The sequence below is a fragment of the Pelobates fuscus genome, chromosome 3, assembly GCF_036172605.1.
Source record: "Pelobates fuscus isolate aPelFus1 chromosome 3, aPelFus1.pri, whole genome shotgun sequence".
NCBI lineage: Eukaryota > Metazoa > Chordata > Amphibia > Anura > Pelobatidae > Pelobates > Pelobates fuscus.
Genome location: NC_086319.1, coordinates 299,352,205 through 299,372,946, shown reverse-complemented (window position 1 = coordinate 299,372,946; position 20,742 = coordinate 299,352,205). Strand labels below are relative to the sequence as shown.

At 45.9% G+C, this 20,742-nt stretch overlaps 1 protein-coding gene across 3 annotated transcripts in view; it reads right to left on the bottom strand.

The window, feature by feature from the left end:
• The window catches only part of IGDCC4 (immunoglobulin superfamily DCC subclass member 4), an 87,350-nt gene that overhangs the window by 14,782 nt on the left and 51,826 nt on the right, over positions 1-20,742 (bottom strand). For 2 of the 3 annotated variants that reach the window (XM_063448779.1, XM_063448780.1), the window contains exons 8-14: positions 20,384-20,548; positions 12,439-12,576; positions 11,918-12,088; positions 10,584-10,811; positions 9,942-10,049; positions 9,615-9,798; positions 9,347-9,474 (exon numbers count right to left, since the gene is read on the bottom strand). In XM_063448779.1, the coding sequence (XP_063304849.1) occupies positions 9,347-9,474; positions 9,615-9,798; positions 9,942-10,049; positions 10,584-10,811; positions 11,918-12,088; positions 12,439-12,576; positions 20,384-20,548 (1,122 nt within the window). The remainder of the gene's footprint in view (positions 1-9,346; positions 9,475-9,614; positions 9,799-9,941; positions 10,050-10,583; positions 10,812-11,917; positions 12,089-12,438; positions 12,577-20,383; positions 20,549-20,742) is intronic. The other variant, XM_063448781.1, reaches the window with a different exon arrangement.

Below are 20,742 nucleotides of genomic sequence, written 5' to 3'. Positions count from 1 at the left end.
GCTGGTGAGGGATATCCATACACCCTCTCCAGCTGTAGTGATGAATTGCCAGCAACTTATCACCAGAAGCAGCCAACCTAACGCGACCAGCAATGTCTCCACGAGCAGCACAGGGAGTGAGGTCCTGAGCCTTGTCACATCTGGACAGCCTCTTTGAATAATTCTGGTTGAAGCTGCACCCCAGGCACCTCACACCTGTCCTACAGATCTTCCCATCTCATTCATCTATGCAGTCTGCCCAACGTCTTCGGGCCCATTCTGTGGTCTCCAATCCTCGGAAGGCATTCCCCACTTCCAGTTGAAACACTTAAAAAAATTGTAAGTAGAGTGGCAGGAGGTTGTTATTGTACTCCTTTTGTTGATAATAACTGGGTGGACTGAAGGTATGGGGCAAAGTTTCTCTTTACCAAGAGATGGAGGTTTTTTGTTCTCCTTTTATAGATATGATTAAGGGAGTTGGGAGATGTTAAAATGATCCGGCATGGGGTCAATATCCCCAGACCTGAAATTAGATATGTCATACATGACAAATTGTGGAGAAGTGTGAGTAAAGATATTATCCTACAGGCTGTATGAGCCAAATAAGACACCTTCACATCCTCCTGCGGTGCCACAGTAGTATGGTCCATCATATCCAAGTTTGCAACGGTTAATTAATAATAATGATGATTGTAACGGCTACCCAGATAGAGAGAGGGTTTCTGCCGTTGAAGGTGTCCTTTTTCCCTGCAAGCTGCTGTGGAGAAGTAGGCTGATGTAATCCCATCCACGATATTCAGAGTGAGGAGCAGGTTCAGCTGTAAACAGGAGCAGAATAATATTCCCAAATAATCCCCTTCCAAGAACGAGACGAGGCTACGTTTTGAAGGGTCAAGATGAACTGAGGACTGGAACACCCAGCCTGCTTTTTATTAGAAATAGATACACACAGAACACTCCCAGGGGGAGGATGAAAACAACCAATAATACAGATGGTAACACCCCCACGTCTCCTCCCCTCAGATAACTACATAACCCAATTAAAATGTCCACATTTTTCCACCAGTTCTGGATGTACCCCAAAACCAGGGGGTACAGCTTTAAATCCGGTAGCGCTGGATAGCTCTCCTTCAGGGGGACAATATATCCAAAAATCACCCCATTCGGATGTACAGTTCGGGAGATACAACGTTCCAAAGTTTTGACCGACCGCACAGACCAACTAGCCGAAATTAGTTCCATGAGTTTTGGCCTTGCGGTCGGTCTCCGTTCGCACGGTAAAAAGGTATGATACTCTGGCCATCCATGCGAATCGCGGGGTTCGCTGGAATCCCCATAGATGATTGCATATAACTACCGAACGAGGGGACGTTCGGTAGTTTCCGTACGAACTTATGGAGGTCTGGAGGATTCAGCGGTGTTCGCCTGTTTGCGTATCCGTTTTCAGTTCCATGCGGTTACAGGCAAACACCGCTGTTCGCACACAAGATGGCCGCGAACACGTGGAAAGTCCCGAAATGGCGGCCACCTCTGCATTACACGTGAAATTCGCACGGAATCAGACGAACAGAGGAATGGAACGAATGGATGTGTAAGTTGTAATTCCCTTGTTTGTTTCACATCCACCAGAGGTTGGTAGAGATCTGTTACACTGCTCCCCTTTTGTGGAACACTCCGGCAGACCCGGATTGATCCTTTTCGGGTCAACTTGGGGCTGTCCGGTCCTTTGTTAGGGCAATAGTTCTGTTTGTCTGGACAGACCGTCCGCGTTCCCATTAAACTTGCCAGGGCGGTATTGGATGGAGAAATTGTATGGCTGTAGTGCGAGACTCCATCTCAGTAAGCGTCCATTATCTCCAGCTACTCTGTTCAGCCATACAAGGGGGTTATGATCAGTAATTAAGGTGAATTCTTGACCGTACAGATATGGGGTTAATTTCTTTAGGGCCCAGACCAGGGCTAAGCACTCTTTTTCCACTGCCGCGTAACTCACTTCTCTAGGTAACAGTTTTCTGCTGAGATACGCGACAGGGTGTTCGCCCCCGTCTTCGCCGACCTGGCTTAGCACTGCCCCCAGTCCGTACATGGACGCATCTGTGTGGACGACAAATCTTTTGTTAGGGACGGGGGCAGATAAAACAGGTGCATTGATCAAGGCTTGTTTCAAGGTTTGGAATGCTGTTTCACAGGCGGGAGACCACAGGACTACTCTAGGTAAATTCTTCTTTGTTAAATCTGTCAAGGGTTTGGCGATGGCGCTGTAGTCAGGGACAAATCTCCTGTAGTACCCTGCTGTCCCTAAAAATGCTAACACTTGTGTCTTAGTGTGGGGTGTGGGCCAATTGGCTACGGCCTCTACTTTAGCGGGTTCTGGTCGTTGTTTCCCACACCCCACCCGGTGTCCCAAATACTGGACTTCAGCCATGCCAAAGTTACACTTCTCCGGCTTTAGAGTTAGGCCGGCGGCCCTAATCTGATCCAACACAGTCTCTATGTGTTGTAGGTGTTCCCCCCAAGTCTCGCTATAGATCGCAATGTCATCCAGGTATGCGCAAGCGAAGTCCTGGAAGCCATCAAGGAGGCGGTCCACTAAGCGCTGAAAAGTAGCTGGGGCGTTTTTCATCCCGAAAGGCATGACCTTAAACTGGTACAGGCCAAACGGGGTGACAAACGCCGACTTAGGGATAGCGTCCTTGGCCAGGGGAATCTGCCAGTACCCCTTGCACAAGTCAATGGTGGTCAGATAGCGTCCCCTGGCAATGCGATCCAATAGCTCGTCTACTCGGGGCATGGGGTATGCGTCTGTCACAGTCCGGTCGTTGAGGCGTCGGTAATCGACACAGAACCGGGTCGTCCCGTCCTTTTTGGGGACTAGGACGACGGGAGATGCCCAGGGACTGTCGGATGGCTCTATAACCCCTAGTTTTAACATCTCCTGAATCTCCTTCCTCATCTCTTCTTTTACAGCCTCGGGAATTCTATAGGGGGTTTGTCGGAGCGGGGCTTGTCCTGGGGTTTCTACGTAATGGGTCGCTACAGGTGTGTAACCTGGCTCCTGGGAAAAGGTTAATCTCTTTTCAACTAGTAGTTGCTGGAGTTGTTCTCGTTCTGGGGGAGTTAATCGCTCCCCTAGCTGTACTGTATTAAGCAGAGTTTTGGACTCGGGGTTGGCTAATAGATCAGGGATGGGGAGACTGTCAGGGTCCTCAGTGGCGGGGATGCATATGGCGGCTATGTCTTCGGGCCGTTCTTGGTATTCCTTTAATAGGTTTATATGGAAGGACTTCTGTATCTTTTCGTCCTTGCTACTGGCAATGATATAGGTGGTGTCACAGACCTGGGCTACTACTTTGTAGGGGCCTTGCCAGGAGGTCTGCAATTTATTTCCTCGAACGGGTTTAAGTACTAGAACTTTCTGTCCTACCTGGAATGTTCTCAGCCTAGCGTTCCGATCGTACCAATGTTTCTGCCGACCCTGGGCCGCATGGAGATGATCCCGGGCCATCCGGGCTAACTGTTCCATACGGTCCCGCATTTCTAGCACATATGGTACGATGGGGACACCTTCGTGTTCCATCTCTCCCTCCCAGTGCTCTCGGATGAGGTCGAGAGGGCCTCGCACCCTCCGTCCATAGAGCAGTTCAAAGGGAGAGAACCCAGTGGACTCCTGCGGTACCTCCCGGTAAGCAAACAGGAGGTGTGGCAAAAATCGCTCCCAGTCTCTGTATTCCGCCGTAAAGGTCCGTAGCAATTGCTTTAGGGTACCATTAAAGCGTTCACAGAGACCGTTAGTCTGGGGGTGGTACGGTGAACTAAGTAGGGGCTTAATACCACAGACCTTCCACAACTGCTGGGTTAAGTCTGCGGTAAACTGGGTCCCTCTGTCCGACAAGATTTCCTGGGGAAATCCTACTCTGGTGAATATCTCGACTAGCGCACTGGCGACAGTGTCAGCCTGGATATTCGTCAGAGCGACGGCTTCTGGGTAGCGGGTGGCATAGTCCACCACGGTAAGAATGTATTTCTTACCAGAGGGACTGGGGTTAGGTAGGGGTCCTACTAGATCGACTGCCACCCTGCTAAATGGTTCCTCGATCACAGGCATAGGGGACAGTCGAGCTTTCGGATGATCCCCTCTCTTCCCCACCCTCTGGCATACATCACACGTGCTACAGTAACGGCGCACGTCCTTCGAGATTCCTGGCCAAAAGAAGGTCTGAGTGATTCTGTAGGTTGTGCGGTTACCCCCTAGATGTCCTGCTAACGGAATGTCGTGGCCAATTCGGAGAAGCTCCAATCGGTACTTTCTAGGTACCACTAATTGGCGCTTCTGCGAAGGAGCACAGCCTCTCTTCCTGCCTTCGGTTAATCTGTATAATCGGTCCCCCTCCCATATAAAACGTTCCCGCTCATCCCCTCTATTGTCAGCTAGTTCTCGGTACTTTCGGAGGGTGGGGTCCTGTCTAGTTTCCCTCCCAAACTCCTCTGGGGTGTCCCAAGCTAGTGGTCTATCTGTAGTGTCACTGCTAGGTGTCTGTCGGTGGCTTACCTGGGTCTCCCGACCTGTTGGCGGATCGTCCTCGATACGGGTCTGTGAGCGGGTGGTCACGGGGCAAGCCGCCGCAGTAGTGGGTAAAAAGGCCGAGGCTAGAGGGCCAATATCATTGCCCAACACGACCTCAGCGGGTAGGTTGTCCATAATGCCCACCGTGGTCTTTCCTGACCCGACTCCCCAATCCAAGTGTACCCGGGCGGTGGGTAAGCGAAAAACAGCCCCCCCTGCGACCCGAACAGCAACAGTACGGTTAGACACAAGTTCTGGTTTCACCAGATGCTTTTGTATTAAAGTGATGGTAGCGCCAGTGTCCCTTAGGCCTTGTGCTATCTGTCCATTTACACGCACCTCCTGACGGTGGTGCTGGCGATTATCTGGGGAAGCCGCTTGTATGGGGTTGGCCTCATATAATATTCCCAGGCATTCCTCAGGGCTCCCTTCAATCTCCAGGCAATGAGCAGCAGCGGGGCGTGAAGATGGGCTTTCGGTGTTAGAGGTGCGCCTCCAATTATTATTGGCTGACCCCAACGGGCAAACACGGGCAATATGTCCCAGGTTGCCGCAGCGATGACACGTCACTCTGTAGGATTCCCGGGGGTGGTTGTTAGACCCTTGAGGACGTGGAGGTCCTGGGGGTACCGGGGCCCGGAATTCTGTGCGTGCAGCGTAGGTTGGGTTGCGGGCCTCTGTTCTAGGTGCTGGTCGCGTAGTACCTTGGCTCACTTTTCTCGTTTCCACATATTCGTCCGCTAGTCGTGCTGCCTCATTTAAGTTGGCTGGGCGGCGATCTCTCACCCAATCCTGTGTATCTGCCGCCAAATCTTGGAAGAAATGTTCCATCAGGAACAATTGTAGCACTTCTTCTCCGGTGTTAGCATTGCACCCTTGCATCCAATGTGATGCCACCCTTTGTAGCTTGTTTGCCCATTCCATGTGGGAGTCCGCTGCCTTCTTTTTGGACTCCCGGAAGCGACGGCGATACGCCTCTGGGGTGACTGCGTATCGGGTGAGTAGTGCGGCTTTCACCCGCTGATATTGTGTGATATCTTCGGCCGTGAGTGCCCGAAAAGCCTCATTTGCTTTTCCTGAAAGTTTTCCAGCCAGAATAGTAACCCATTGGTCTGGGGGTATCTGGTGCAGTGAGCACTGCCGCTCAAAATCTGCCAAATACCCATCAATCTCTTCCTCATTTTCTGCAAACGCTTTAAATGCAGTAAATGGTATTTTCCTCCCTGCAGCAACGGGAGGAGGAGTAGGAACTATATGTGTACTAGCTTGTTGCGCCAATACATGTTCCGTGTCTTGCCTCCTCTTAGTCTCGATCTCCTCTTTTGCGTTCTTGAACAGTCTGTCTAATAGCTCCGTGGTCCTTTCCGGATATAATGCTAATCTTCGCTGTACAATAGCAGTGAGTACATCGTTCTCGCTGACCGGTGCAATAGGTTCAGTTACCTCCATGGATCTATCCATTTCGTCCAGCTCCAGTAGGTCAGCTATCAGCTCTCTCCTTGGTCTGTTACTAGCACTCCTACCACGATTTTCCAATAGATCTTTCAGTGTGGGTCTTTTCAGCTTGGCATACTGCGACTCCATTCAGCACTTGCTCCTTGGGCAAAAAGAACCATCCCACCGCTGCCAACCAATGTAACGGCTACCCAGATAGAGAGAGGGTTTCTGCCGTTGAAGGTGTCCTTTTTCCCTGCAAGCTGCTGTGGAGAAGTAGGCTGATGTAATCCCATCCACGATATTCAGAGTGAGGAGCAGGTTCAGCTGTAAACAGGAGCAGAATAATATTCCCAAATAATCCCCTTCCAAGAACGAGACGAGGCTACGTTTTGAAGGGTCAAGATGAACTGAGGACTGGAACACCCAGCCTGCTTTTTATTAGAAATAGATACACACAGAACACTCCCAGGGGGAGGATGAAAACAACCAATAATACAGATGGTAACACCTCCACGTCTCCTCCCCTCAGATAACTACATAACCCAATTAAAATGTCCACATTTTTCCACCAGTTCTGGATGTACCCCAAAACCAGGGGGTACAGCTTTAAATCCGGTAGCGCTGGATAGCTCTCCTTCAGGGGGACAATATATCCAAAAATCACCCCATTCGGATGTACAGTTCGGGAGATACAACGTTCCAAAGTTTTGACCGACCGCACAGACCAACTAGCCGAAATTAGTTCCATGAGTTTTGGCCTTGCGGTCGGTCTCCGTTCGCACGGTAAAAAGGTATGATACTCTGGCCATCCATGCGAATCGCGGGGTTCGCTGGAATCCCCATAGATGATTGCATATAACTACCGAACGAGGGGACGTTCGGTAGTTTCCGTACGAACTTATGGAGGTCTGGAGGATTCAGCGGTGTTCGCCTGTTTGCGTATCCGTTTTCAGTTCCATGCGGTTACAGGCAAACACCGCTGTTCGCACACAAGATGGCCGCGAACACGTGGAAAGTCCCGAAATGGCGGCCACCTCTGCATTACACGTGAAATTCGCACGGAATCAGACGAACAGAGGAATGGAACGAATGGATGTGTAAGTTGTAATTCCCTTGTTTGTTTCACATCCACCAGAGGTTGGTAGAGATCTGTTACAATGATGATGATGATGATGATGATAATATATTGATTACTGCAGGATGTAACCCTCCCTGTGATATTCCTGACCAAAACCTAGGTGCAACTGGAAATCTCCCCATTTGATCCCTAATGCCTATGTGTAACACATAACATATATGATGGTGGGAGATAGGGGTGTCCTTAGTCAAAGAATGCCCTGATCCAGTCAAACACCTTGTTGGGGCAATAATCTATTTGAAAGGTGTTACCACTGAAATGCAATTGAGTGGTTCAGATTATAGGTTTCTTTTGAATTGTATTACTAAGTGGCAAGATATTGATAGGGAAAATGTATCTGCTCATTTGAAAACACAGAATGATAGTTCAGAAGACAGAGCTAATTATGTTTGGACAAATGCAGCTGTGGAATGACTGTGCAGGTTTTTGAAAAGGATATAAGAAAAAATGATGCAGCTGGTATATTCCCCAGCAATGTAAAGTATTTTTTTAGGAGGTAATAGAGGACGGGGCAGATTCAGAGAAGCAAGTAGAGGCAGACATGCAAGCAGAGATAGCAGATTCTTGAGAGCCCAGCATGATAGACCAGTCAATCAACAAGAGAGAGGTGCATGCTTTAAGTGTGGTCAGCACAGTCACTGGCAAAATGAATGTCTAAATTCTGGTCCCATTCACCCCAAACCTGCCCAACAAACCCAGTCTGCCCCCCCCACAATACCCCTATGACTTCCACCACTACTAGTTCCTCGCTTGTTTGTTAACCCAGCTTTCAAAAAGGTGGGATACACTCCCCATGGTAACTCTCCATGTTCATGGAATCTACTATGATTTTCTAGTATACGCTGGTGCTACCAAATCCAGTTTGTCACATAAATTTTACCATGTTCCTGTTTCCTTCAAGTGAATCCTCTCTTGGTGTAAGTGGGCCCCCCCAATGAAGGTTCTAGAACACCTCCACTGTCCAATTTGCTTGGCCCTGACTTAATGGCACATTTTAAAATGGCAATGGAGTTCTAACTTGACACATCTCCCATATCAAACTCACTCCGTGACCTGTCATATGCTCTATAGGCAAATTCTTCCACTGTCCCTGATTACATACCCTGCACTCTATACCAGGCCATTCTCAAACCAGGTGCATCTTCTATGTACACTTAATACCCTCCATCACAAGACAAGGAGGCAGTCACCAGAGTTACTACAGAAAGGCATCTTTGAACCAACACACTCACCATACAATAGACCTATTAATCCTGCCCCAAAGCCAGGCAAGGCTGAGTATAGGTTCACATAAGATTTACGGATGGCAGCTATTGTAACAGATGTTAACTCTCTTTTTTACTTCCATTCCATTTTCTAGGATCCCTGTACATCCTGACACAAAACCACTGCTTTCACATATAGAGGCAGTCAATAAACATAGAGCCTACTTCCCCAAGTCTACTGTGACTCCTCCACAGCCTGCTCAGCAATGGTCGATAAGACTCTTGAGTCACGGGCTTCCCCATGTAGCTCTACGTTGCTTCAATACATGGATGACCTTCTGCTGTGCAGTCAGATAAAGACAATTGTCATAAGGATTCCCTTCACCTACTGCAACACCTGGTCGATTGTGGTCATAAGGTTTCTCTTAAAAAAGGTAAAATATTTGGGATTTATCATGAGTGAAGGTCAGAGAACTTTGTCTTGTGATAGGATTGCTGCCAACCTAGCAGTGTCTCGCCCCTAGCCATAATGTTCTTTCTAGGCATGGTTAACCATGAAGGACTTCAATTTCTACTCCATCTCTACATAGTGTAAGTATCTTTAAACTGTTTGTTATTATGTTCACTTTATAACTCTTGCTTAAACAAATGCCAATGTATCTTTAGGTGTTGCTATAATACAGGCAGTACTTGACAGTACTGTACCATATATTGCTGTTCCAGGAGATAAAAAAAAAAACATTTCGTATAAAAGTATTTATACATAAAAATACATGTAATACATTATAAAGTTTTGTGAACATCAGCAAGATGAAATGGTTAGCTAAGCATGCTGGAAATTAAACAAACTACCGTGATGTTTAAACAAGTACTACAGTTGGAGCATTTACCAACTAAACTGGTTCATCAGCAGTGTTAAGAGGCATTGTAGAAAATAAACAAAATGCAAAATAAATCAATTCATCACCAGAGTTGGTTTACACAGCTAAAAGCAGCACTGACTTATGAATCTCTCTTACTCACTGTCTGGAAATGTCATTTTCTCCACTGTATTACTAAATGGGCCATCAATGCCGATTCCACTGGACTGAACTGCAAATTCATACTTGGTATAAGGTTTCAGGCCAGAGATCAGAATCTCCTCGGTGGGACTGAGAACAATGAAACAATATAACTCATGAATAAAAAAAAATCTCAACATGTAAAACTATTTATTGTAATAGAAAGTGCCAGAACTCTTGTATTTGTTTCTGGATGATTATATCATAGGCAAGTATGGTCCTTTTGTTACCTGCTGTGATACGTGGTCAGTGAGTTGTTTTTGGCTCCCAGGAGGCCACAGCGCACCGTGTAGTTTACAATTTTGCTGCCAGCAAAATGTGGCCTCCTCCACCTTAACCACACGGAAGTAGAGCTATTGGAATCAGCCTCTATGTGAGTTGGAGGCATTGGGGGAATCTTCTGCTTCATAAGGTCTGCATTAGAAAGAGGTATGCACGTCTATAACATAATTTGATATATTAGTAACCTATGTTAACTATTTTATTGCTGAAGTGAAGTGATGCAAAGTAGTGTGGATCAATGTGCTAACACAATACGCTCCCATAAAACTACCTACCTGGTGGTGAGGATGGTAATTGCTTGGTTATCCCTTCCCAAACTGCTGTTTGTCCTTCTTGCTTTTTGTAGTATGCTACCAGCTTGACTTGGTACAGCTGCCCAGGCACTGCCAAACAGATAAGTCATGTCAAGGATTTGGGAAGTAGCTAATAATAGGGGTAGCCTATACACAATCCTACATTGTCAGAGATATTCATTGACGTATGTTTTGTTGTGAATGTCAAATTTCAGGTGAAAAATAGCCAAACTTAAAAACATTTTGGCTTTACTGGCCTCAAATATGGAATTCTATCTGAATTCTCAACAAGTCACACCTTAATGAATAATCCTGTGAAGGAACACCTACATTACATAAGAAAGAAGATGAAATCTGTTTAAGAAGCGTTGAGATGCCATTAAATGAAACTTGTAAATCACACCAAAGTTATGTTAGTTAGTAGGATTGCTATGTCCATCATATAGAGAGGTCTATGTCATATAATCTAGCCTTGCATGTCACATGGTTGGATAGGTGTAAGATGGTATTTGCTCTACTGAGTGGTCAGACGGATAAGTATATAAGTCCTAATGATAAGTTAGTAAAATAGCCTTGTATGTCCTATCGTAGGGTCAATGAGCTTTAAAAAAATAGAAAACATACTCAGCTGAGTTATTTCGTATTGTCTTCGCCTCTTCTTCAGTTTGATTGGTCCCATGTCCCAGGTCTTCCCATGCTGTGAGCAAGGCCCACCCAACTCCAGAGAAGGACACACCATGCGGCAATACAGCCTGAAACCAGAGACCAAGTGCTCGCTGTGGGGAAGCTGCCAGCTGAGAGAAAGTGAATTGGTGTGGGCACTTACTTTCAACTGCATTGGCGATTGATCGACTGCATATACAAAGAGAAGCAAAGCAGAAGAAAAACAAATATCATTGTCTATATTTTTTTCTGTAGATTTTCTCATGAGTTTGTGTCCAAAGCTTTGACAGTTACAGTGAGGCCATCAGACAATATATATATATTTTTAAAGTGCATGTGCTTTTGTTTATCATTTATTTATCTATTCAGCAGTTGGTTCTTTTCATTATTTATGAAAAGGAAATCAAACATTTCTAGCTAATATCTCCTTTTTGTCTTGGACAAGCATTGTTAGGAAATATGAAATAAACACAGAAGTAAAAATTACAGAAAAAAAATAGGTGAATGTAAGATTCTTGATTTGGATAAACTGCCAGGCTTATGCACAGTGGGATTCTGGGAACTACTCAGCAAATTGGAAGCCATCATGACGTGCACTCTTGTTTTGGATTTATATTTTTTTTAACAGTAAAAGTTACTGAGGATTTGGTGAGTCAATTCCAAGGAGCCCATCTCCACAGCCAAACTGTACACGTGAGATCTTCAAATGGTGTCACAAATGGGCTAAATATGTTACCGTCCTGAAAGCAGTTCTAATGTATTGGGAATTTGTTTAAAACAAATACTCATTAGAGGCCCTTTAGGACTATCTATGACAAAATACTAAAATCTCACACTGAGCTAGACACAATGCTGAATGTTCACACCTTGATAGACACATTACTAAATGCACACACTTAACTAGACACAATACTCAATGGTCATACCTGACTAAACAAAATAATGACTGTTCAGACCTAGATAGACACAATAATGACTGTTCAGACCTAGATAGACACAATACTAAATGCTCACATTTAACTAGACACGATACTCAATGGTCATACCTAACTAAACAAAATACTGAATAATCCCACCTAACTAGACACAATACTGACTGTTCACACCTAACTAGACACAATACTGACTGTTCACACCTAACTAGACACCATAACGAATGTTCACTCCTAAGTATATGAATTCGGAACATCCAAGTCTGGCAAGGCCCACTTGAATTATCACACAATGCAACTAACTGCAAGAATTGCACAAAGCCAGAGTGTTTACACCCAGCATCACCGAACATTTCCTCAGACCTTGTGTCTGATTGTCCAGATCTGGAGTTTGGTGTTGAATCCATTCAGAGAAGGTTCCAAATCCTGCCGACGTGCTAGCCGAGATCCGCACTTTGTACATCTTGTTTGGCAGCAATGGGCTAAGTGTGACCTGTGTCTCATTCCCACCAATGTCCACAGAGGTGATAACATCTGTACACAGACAAGGAAATATCTTTACTGGGAAAATCAAATTAAATAATTTCACACTATACTTTTTTCACAGGATTATAATAAAGTTACTCAACACAAGGTATAACAGATGTTACCTCCATGTGAAAATGTAATTCTATGGAACACATTTAAGGCAGAGCAATACTATTATGAATGAAATATGTCAGAATAAGGCATTGTTGGAGTTTGTGAAATGCAATATACATTTTCAGATTATTTTCCAGAGTCCTAATTGCACATTTCATTACAGCTGTTCAGTAAACCTGATGTGGAACCAGCACATAACTTGGAAGTGATAGCTTTGCGATAACAGTAAGCAGCACACATACCCTCCCGCTGGGTGTAGTATTCAATGCGGTATTTTATAATGTGCCCATTGCTAAGCTCCGAGGGGAGATGAAGCCAGCTGACGTGGATATCAGTTGGGGAGTCGCTGATCAGAGACAAAGAGGGCGCAGCAGCGGGAACTAATTGACAGAGTTGGATCAAAAGAATGAGATTAATATATACTACTGGCATACTAACATTTTTACTGTTACCACACTCAGATGATCAGTTAAAGAAGCATTCACATTTTAATTTTAGTTATATTAAAAGAACATTGGAACAGGGTGCATGCCTTTTTTCTCCTTGAGGAAAAAACTTCCACGTATCAAGTAGGCTGGGGGATGCCATATTTTATCCTTATGTGTGAATTTTCTTTTTACTGATCAGCTGAATTCATATGGAGGACTTTTTGATTTTAAATGGATCAATGAGAAGTATACAATTAATAACTGGAAAAACCCATACCTTTTGCATACATATCTGAGCTCGTCTCAGTGTGCTTTTTCATATAATATAAAAGACATTTATATTAAGACATTCTTATCATATTTTGATTGTGCTACTGAGCAAACATCTTCACAAACACAAAAAAAATCCAATGAAATCCAGTTATCTGAGCAGAGTCTCTAAATGCTCTGAAAACAAAATTACCACATTGAAGTAAAAGCAATCATGCTATACATCACAGCTTAAATGTCCAACACAACTAACCAGGCCTAAAAGTTACCTGCCAATGCAAGCCTGGGGGGTGCATGGCACCCTCTCCAGGGGTGAATTTATACTCAGCCGCCACAGTAAATTTTCACCAGTAGCTAGTGGGCAAGTGGAAATTTTGATCCCTCTAGTATGTATCTTGACAGTACAGATAATGTGAAAGTGAAATTTCACATTAAAAATTATTGTGTGCTCCCAAAGACTGATTTGCACCATAACAACTACAATATGTTTATGGGTGTCTCTAATATATTGCTAACTAATACATATAAAATTGTGTTTTCTCTCCCTGCCTTGTCACATTTTTAGGACTCTTTAGGACACATTAGTAGACTAACTGTTAGAATAGTTTTTGCGATACTAGAGCAGGGTCAGCCTTGTATTGGAGTCCTAGGTGTCCAGGATGCCAAAAATTACCAGATTTTACTAATTACATGACGTAAAGTCATGATTTTATAAAGGACACGGAGGCGAATATTATGCTTATCTCTTTCTTTATTATACCTCAGCAGCAAAGAGAAGGTATAAGATATTCATAGAAAAAAACTCAATAAGAACAGGTTCTCAAAGGGTTAACATAACATTCCACCCTTAACCAATAGGAACAGTCCTCTTGTCCATAACCACCCATGTGACCTTTCCTCTCCCTCTTTCTTTGGTCATGCCGAAGCTGGATCATCATAACTTGAGAAGAACAATTTGGAAACTTTATCCCTTGTAACGAACTCTTCTATGCAACTGAACTGTAGAAGTTATCCGTTTGAACTGTGCTGACAACTGGTCATCTGAAGGTTTCGATATTAGATCTTCAAGCTGAAATGGGATAGAGAAAAGAGGTGGTAAAATATGGTCTCGCAACTGTTTGCCACATTGGTATTGTTTAACTCTATGTATTCGTTATCTGTACAGATTAACTTGCCTGTTGTATGTGCTATGGTATGTAATAAAACTTATGGTACATAATCGACTCGTATTTAGACAAACTCAACCTTACCTGCAATGTCAGGATATATCGGGTGGGCATACAATTCTGTCTTACAATTGTTGAAATGACATACTTACCGGGTGGGCGAATATTCGCCTCCGTGTCCTTTATAAAATCATGATTTTACGTCATGTAATTAGTAAAATCTGGTAATTTTATTAAAGGACACGGAGGCTCATATTATGCTAGTTCAAAGCTGTGCAATGACTGTCGATGATATGTGGTCTGTAGGGTGAAAATAGTAATCCTTAAAGGTGGACTCACGGGACCAATCCGCTGTCCGCAATAGGTCTTCCAACCTGCATCCCAAAGTGAACGCTTTGGACGCCATAGCTCCCCTGGTGGAGTGTGCGCCATATATGGACGTGTCTATATTAGCGGTGGTCATTATCCACTTCACCCATCGGGCTATTGTTACCGAGGATACTTGTTGGTGTGGCGTGTTGATGGCCAAAAACAGTTCGTGGTGTCTCGGATTTCTAAATGCCTGTGTCCGTTTTTCATATTCCTTCAGGCAGGCTATTGGACATAGGTTTACGTTATGAGGGAATGCTGGGTATGATATTGATGAAATCGTTGTTTTGGTACGTCTGGATATGTTGAATGTTACTCCCGTTGGGGTGAACGAGCGTGCATCAACGTCTAGTGCCCGAACATCCGAAACTCGTTTGCATGAGATCAGGCAGAAGAGCATGGCCAGTTTTGCTGATAGTTGTTTCAGTGTGAGAGAAGAGTTCTGTCGCCATCTTTCTAATAAGTTTAAGACTAGATTCACGTCCCACACTGATGTGTATCGGGGTTGTGGGGGTCTGGAAAATCGAACCCCACGTAGGAGTCTGCACACCAGTAGGTGTTTGCCCGCTGGGGATCCTTCCCAGCCTTTGTGTCCAGCGGAGATCGCTGATCTGTAAACGTTGATCGTCCGATACGCCAGGCCTTGGTTGTATAGGAGTGTGAGGAAACGTAACATATAATTCACAGAGGCACATACGGGATCCACTTGTTGTTCCATGCACCAACCACTCCAGGCGTTCCAGGCCGTACTGTAGGATCTCCGTGTTCCTGGAGCCCAGGCTCCCGCCAATAGTTCGAGAGTCGTCTGTGGAACATCTGGTATGACCCAGGGTCCCCTGAGAGGAGCCACGCTAGCAATTTGAGTTGACCCTGCATCACCAGTGGATGTGGATTCCCTTCGGGATCCGAAAGGAGGTGTGGATGCTCTGGTAGCAATCTGGGAACATCTATGGACATCTCCATGAGTGAAGGGAACCAAGGCTGTGTTGTCCAGAATGGTGTTATGAGGACCATGGACGACCGCGAGCGGTCGAGGTGTACCAATGTTCGTGCCAGTAGAGCGAATGGAGGGAAAGCGTATAGTCTTCTGACCGGCCATGGATGGAGGAATGCATCCGTAGCTACTGCTTCTGGGTCCGGTCTCCAACTGAAGAATTTCGGAAGTTGAGTATTCAATCTCGACGCAAACAGGTCCATGTACATCGGGCCCCATAATGTCTGAAGTTTTAAGAACGTTGCGCGGTTCAGGTGCCAATCGCTGGCATCCCGTAGGTATCTGGAGTTCCAGTCTGCTACGGTGTTCGAGAGTCCCGGAATGTATTCGGCTTGAACTGATATGTTGCGTTCCAAGCAAAATTGCCAGAAGTCTGTGGCTAAGTCTGCCAGGATTTTGGATCTGGTGCCGCCGAGGCGGTTGATGTATTGGACTGCTGATATGTTGTCCATCCGCAGAATGATGGAGCAGTGCGTTTTGGGGCCCAGGAGGCTCTTCAGCGCGAAAGAGCCTGCCATAAGTTCCAGGCTGTTGATGTGTAGTGCCTTTTCCGGTTGGGACCATCTTCCTCCTGTGGAGATAGGACCACAACGCGCTCCCCAGCCCCGCGTGCTGGCATCGGATTCTATTATGCAATCTGGGGTGGTGCCGAAGATTGCTCTGCCATTCCATGCTTCCATGTGCTGGAGCCACCACCTGAGCTCCTCTTTGGCTGTGCGATCGAGTGGCACGGAGTCTGAATAGGAGTGACCCGATTGTAGTTGTGCTGTTTTCAGTCTCTGCAGGGCTCTGTAATGTAGGGGGCCCGGGAAGATTGCCTGTATGGAGGCTGAGAGGAGTCCGATTATTCTGGCTAGTTGTCTCACGGTGAGCGTTGGACGAGCCAGCGTTCTGCGAATCTCCTTCTTGATAGTCTTGATCTTTGAAGGTGGTAGGCTTAGGGTCCCTTGGACTGCCTCTATAGTGAATCCTAGGAATTCCATGGACTGGGAGGGGATTAAAACCGATTTCTCCCAGTTGATTAGGAATCCCAGGTTGTGAAGGAGGGATAGTGCCCAGGATAGATGTTGTTGAAGTATAAGGGCATCCTGCGCCATGATCAGCATATCGTCCAAATATATGATCATGCGCACCCCTCTGCTGCGCAGCAGTGCCACTACCGGTTTTAGCAGTTTTGTAAAGCACCATGGTGCTGACGAGAGGCCAAATGGTAGGCAGCGGAACCTCCATGTCTGATGGTTCCATAGAAACTGGAGGAGGTGGTGACACTCCTCTGCGATGGGGATGGTGAGGTAGGCATCTTGGAGGTCCAGTTTGACCATCCAATCCCCCAGCCGGAGAAGGTCTCGTAGGCAATGGATCCCTTCCATTTTGAAGTGGTGGTATCGTACGAATGTATTGAGAGGGCGTAGGTTGATCACCGGCCTCACGCCGCCGCCCTTTTTGGGAACCAAGAACAGGTTGCTCAGGAAGCCTGGGGAGTGAGGCGCGACCTGGTAGATCGCGCCCTTCTCCGTCAGTGTTTCGATTTCCTTCGACACTAGTTCCCTGTCTTGGGGGGCAAACACCATCCGCCTTGGTATAGTGTATTGTATCGGGTTTTGCACAAACTCTATGTGGTACCCTAGCACTGTGTTGAGGATCCAGGCATCGGACGTGAGTCTTTGCCATGCCCCGAAAAATTGGGATAATCTGCCTCCCACATGTGTTATACCAGAATAAGGTAGGGGAAGAGTACTTACCATAAGGCCGTCGGCCGTATGTGGCACCTCTGTGTCCTCTGGACTGCCATGATCTGCCCCTGACAGGAAAGAAGGGTGTAGGATTCCTGGCTTCTGTCTGTGGGAACCTGGATGTAGTGGGGCCTCGGTAGCCCCGGTAGGAGCCCCGTGAAGAGCGGCTGGACAGACGGCCCCGATGTCTGCCAGCCCCCCCAAAAACCTTTGGTGAGAACACTCGTTTGAGATTTGTTTGCGCCTTGTCCAGGGCTGTAAATGTGCTCACATAGGTACCCAACTCTTTCACAAAATTGTCTCCAAAAAGGAGGCCTTTTGCCTGTGTGCCAGGCTCAGATATGGCCATGTTGACCAGTTTCGGGTCGATCTTCATGAGGATCGCCTTTCGCCTCTCTGTGCTTAGTGCAGCGTTGGAATTGCCGATGAGGCAAATAGAGCGCTGTGCCCATTCTCGAATAGCCAGGAGGTCTACAGGTGTGTCACCTGAAAGTGCCGCTTCGACCATGTCGAAGATTTTTGCGCTGGGGCCCAAGGAGTCAAGCACCTTGTCCTGGCAGTGGCGCAGCGAATAATCCAAACCCTTTTTGGCCTTCCAGCCAGCTTTGCCCAGGAATTGGGCGATTTTTGGGTCCACTTCTGGTGTGGCACAGGCCATATCAGGGACCGTCGGGCGTGGACATTCTGCCCTTAGCTTGTTCCTGGTATTTTTATCCAGGGGTTTCCTAATCCTGGCCGCAATATACTGGGCCACATGGTCAGCCGGAAACCATTCGGTAGACCTAGGATGTTGTAGGTCGTCCGGGTTAAAGAGGGGCTCGCCCTGAGGGTCCAGGATGATGGAGTCATCCTTAGCCGCCTTACCCGTGTTGGTAGGGTTTGCTGCCAGGCTGCGCTCCGGAGAGGAGTTCTCCGATTCAAAAGAGTCTATTTCTTCAGACTCGTTCAGTACCTCCTCCATTTCCGAATCAGAGTCGGATGTCTCAGTTTGGGCCTTAGCCCGTTTCCATTTCCTCACCGTTTTTGCCCGGTGGGAGGCTCGTTTACGTGGGGGCCCCACGTCCTCATTAGTGACAGGGCGCAACCTGTCTGTCATATGTGTTTTGGAGGTTCGTCTGCCCACGTGATGGGTCTTTTCAGTGGCCTTGCGACCGGTGAGGGAAGCAGGCTTGTCATCTTGGGCCTTGGGGTGGAGGCCGCTAGGGTTGGTATTAGACGCCAGGATGGCGTTACTAATGGATTGTGTCAGGTTGTCTGACATTGCCCCCATAGCCGTGTATATGGCCTGTGTGACCGACTTGGCCATGGTCGCGTCCAGGAGCGTATGGAACTCCTCCGAGTTCAGCTGCTCCATGGAGGCCGCGTCCTCTCTCTGTGGTGAGAGTGGGCGCGTGGCAGGGGACACCTGGAGCTTGGTGTTCTTGCTGGCAGTAGTAGGAGTGCCAGTCTCCTGGGCTCTGGGGTTCAGCATGCTAGATAAATAGGCTGAAGGGAGTGAGAGAAAATTGTGTAATATTCAGTTTGCACAAGCAACTGAATAACCACAGAGTGTATGTGTAACTATTGTGAATGTACACTCAAACTGTATATATACATGGAATTCTGATAATGTGGCTGGCTGGGAGTGATAGGACAAGGCACAAGCAAAAGACTGTTAGCTTACCGAGTGTTCCCTCCGGAATGGCCGCAAGGGAGCACTGGTAAGCTGCAAGTCCCAGCCAGCAGCCAATCCGCGTACTCCCGCCCGCCCCTCAGATCACAGGGGGGCGTCGGGAAAAAAGGCGGGAAAATCCTGTCAGCCGTTAGTGGTAATGGCTGTCGCTCTGTGCGGCTGCCAGTGCGCGTGCGCGAGCGTTTACTGGCCGCGAAACGCTCGCGCCGGAGAAAACGCTCGCGGAGAGCGCTCAGGGGGGAAGGATGGGATATGGAACGGGTAATAAACTACCCGGAGCAGAGAGGGGGGGGGTGGGTTTACCGCCTGAGGCGGTAAACCGCTGAGTGAAGAAAAACCCCAAAGCGTGTGGACACGCTGGTTTAAAGGGGTATACCTAAGGAGGAAAACTGTGGAAAAATACATAAACAGTACATAAATTCAAGCAAATAAGCAATAAAATTCCTCTGACTAGAGAGAAGAAAATTAGGTGTTACTTAGCTGAGGCAGCAGCAAAGAAAGAGGGAGAGGAAAGGTCACATGGGTGGTTATGGACAAGAGGACTGTTCCTATTGGTTAAGGGTGGAATGTTATGTTAACCCTTTGAGAACCTGTTCTTATTGAGTTTTTTTCTATGAATATCTTATACCTTCTCTTTGCTGCTGAGGTATAATAAAGAAAGAGATAAGCATAATATGAGCCTCCGTGTCCTTTAATAAAATCATTAATTCTCTTAGGTTCCGTTAGCCAGGGCTCCTTTATGGCAACAAGCCGTGACCCTGGCCATAGACCACTGGATAATTGTGCTTTAGGCAGATGATGGTTGTCATTTTGATGCATAGTGTTTGTATTTCCAAACTTTTCCAGCAGGCACCTTTACCATTCCATGTACAGTTTTACTCCATATACTATATCTGATAAATTCCATTAGCAGCAGACCTTGTTCATCCTAACGAGATCCTTAACGAGGTTTACAAATATTAGGAATATTCTGCATGGAATTAAAGTGTGACATGAAATTGCTGGGGTGTCTCAAGCAAATGTTTGGGAATCAAACATGTTTTTCAAGTCATCTCAGAGGATATTAGTAACTTTAAAAGAAAAAAAATTAAATACTGTATTAAGGTATATTTTAATGTTTTTTATTAAAAAAATTTAATGAGCAAACAATCACTTCATGACTAGTTAAACGTCTTTAAATATATTTTTTTGTTTTACTTTATTAATAACTAATTAATAAATTAATGCAGACAATGCAAGTAGTACAAAAAGGCACCTATTAATAAACGGAAATACTACTGAGCGCAAAAATTGATGTACAGCCCACAAAGGCATATCATCTCCTTCTTCACAACATCATACATACTTTTATTCAAATAATGAATTCACACTTTTGTAAAGTTCCTGTTTGCATTGCTTTTCCACATCTATCAACTCAAAATCCATTAAGCTTTACCACATAACATAATGCACTTAAAACTTTTGTTCAGTGTTCCCTGCTTTTCTTGTTTCCCAGCTTTTTGCTAAACCTATTTGTATATAACTCAATTTAAATTCAACGCATGTTGTTCCATACCATCATCCCAGGTCTGTGCGGTGACTGGGTGTGAGGCGCGACTTGCACCCTGTTGGGAATAAGCAACCACATAAAAAGTGTAATTGCTTGCAGGTTCTAGGTCTCTCAAATGAAATTCTGTGGTGTCATTATTGACAGCAAACTGATACTCCATATTTTCAGACCCTGGAAGAAAAGGATAGGTTTACAATTGTATTTAATCAAAAACTATGCAGTTCACATCAGTATGCAGCACTCCATATTGTTGTAGCATAACAAAGGTAGGTGGGTTTAACATAACATTTTGTGGTAATGAGAGAAATACAGAGCCAATCAAACCAGCCTGGTCCAAAAGTATTGGTAAGCCAGGAAATGAAACA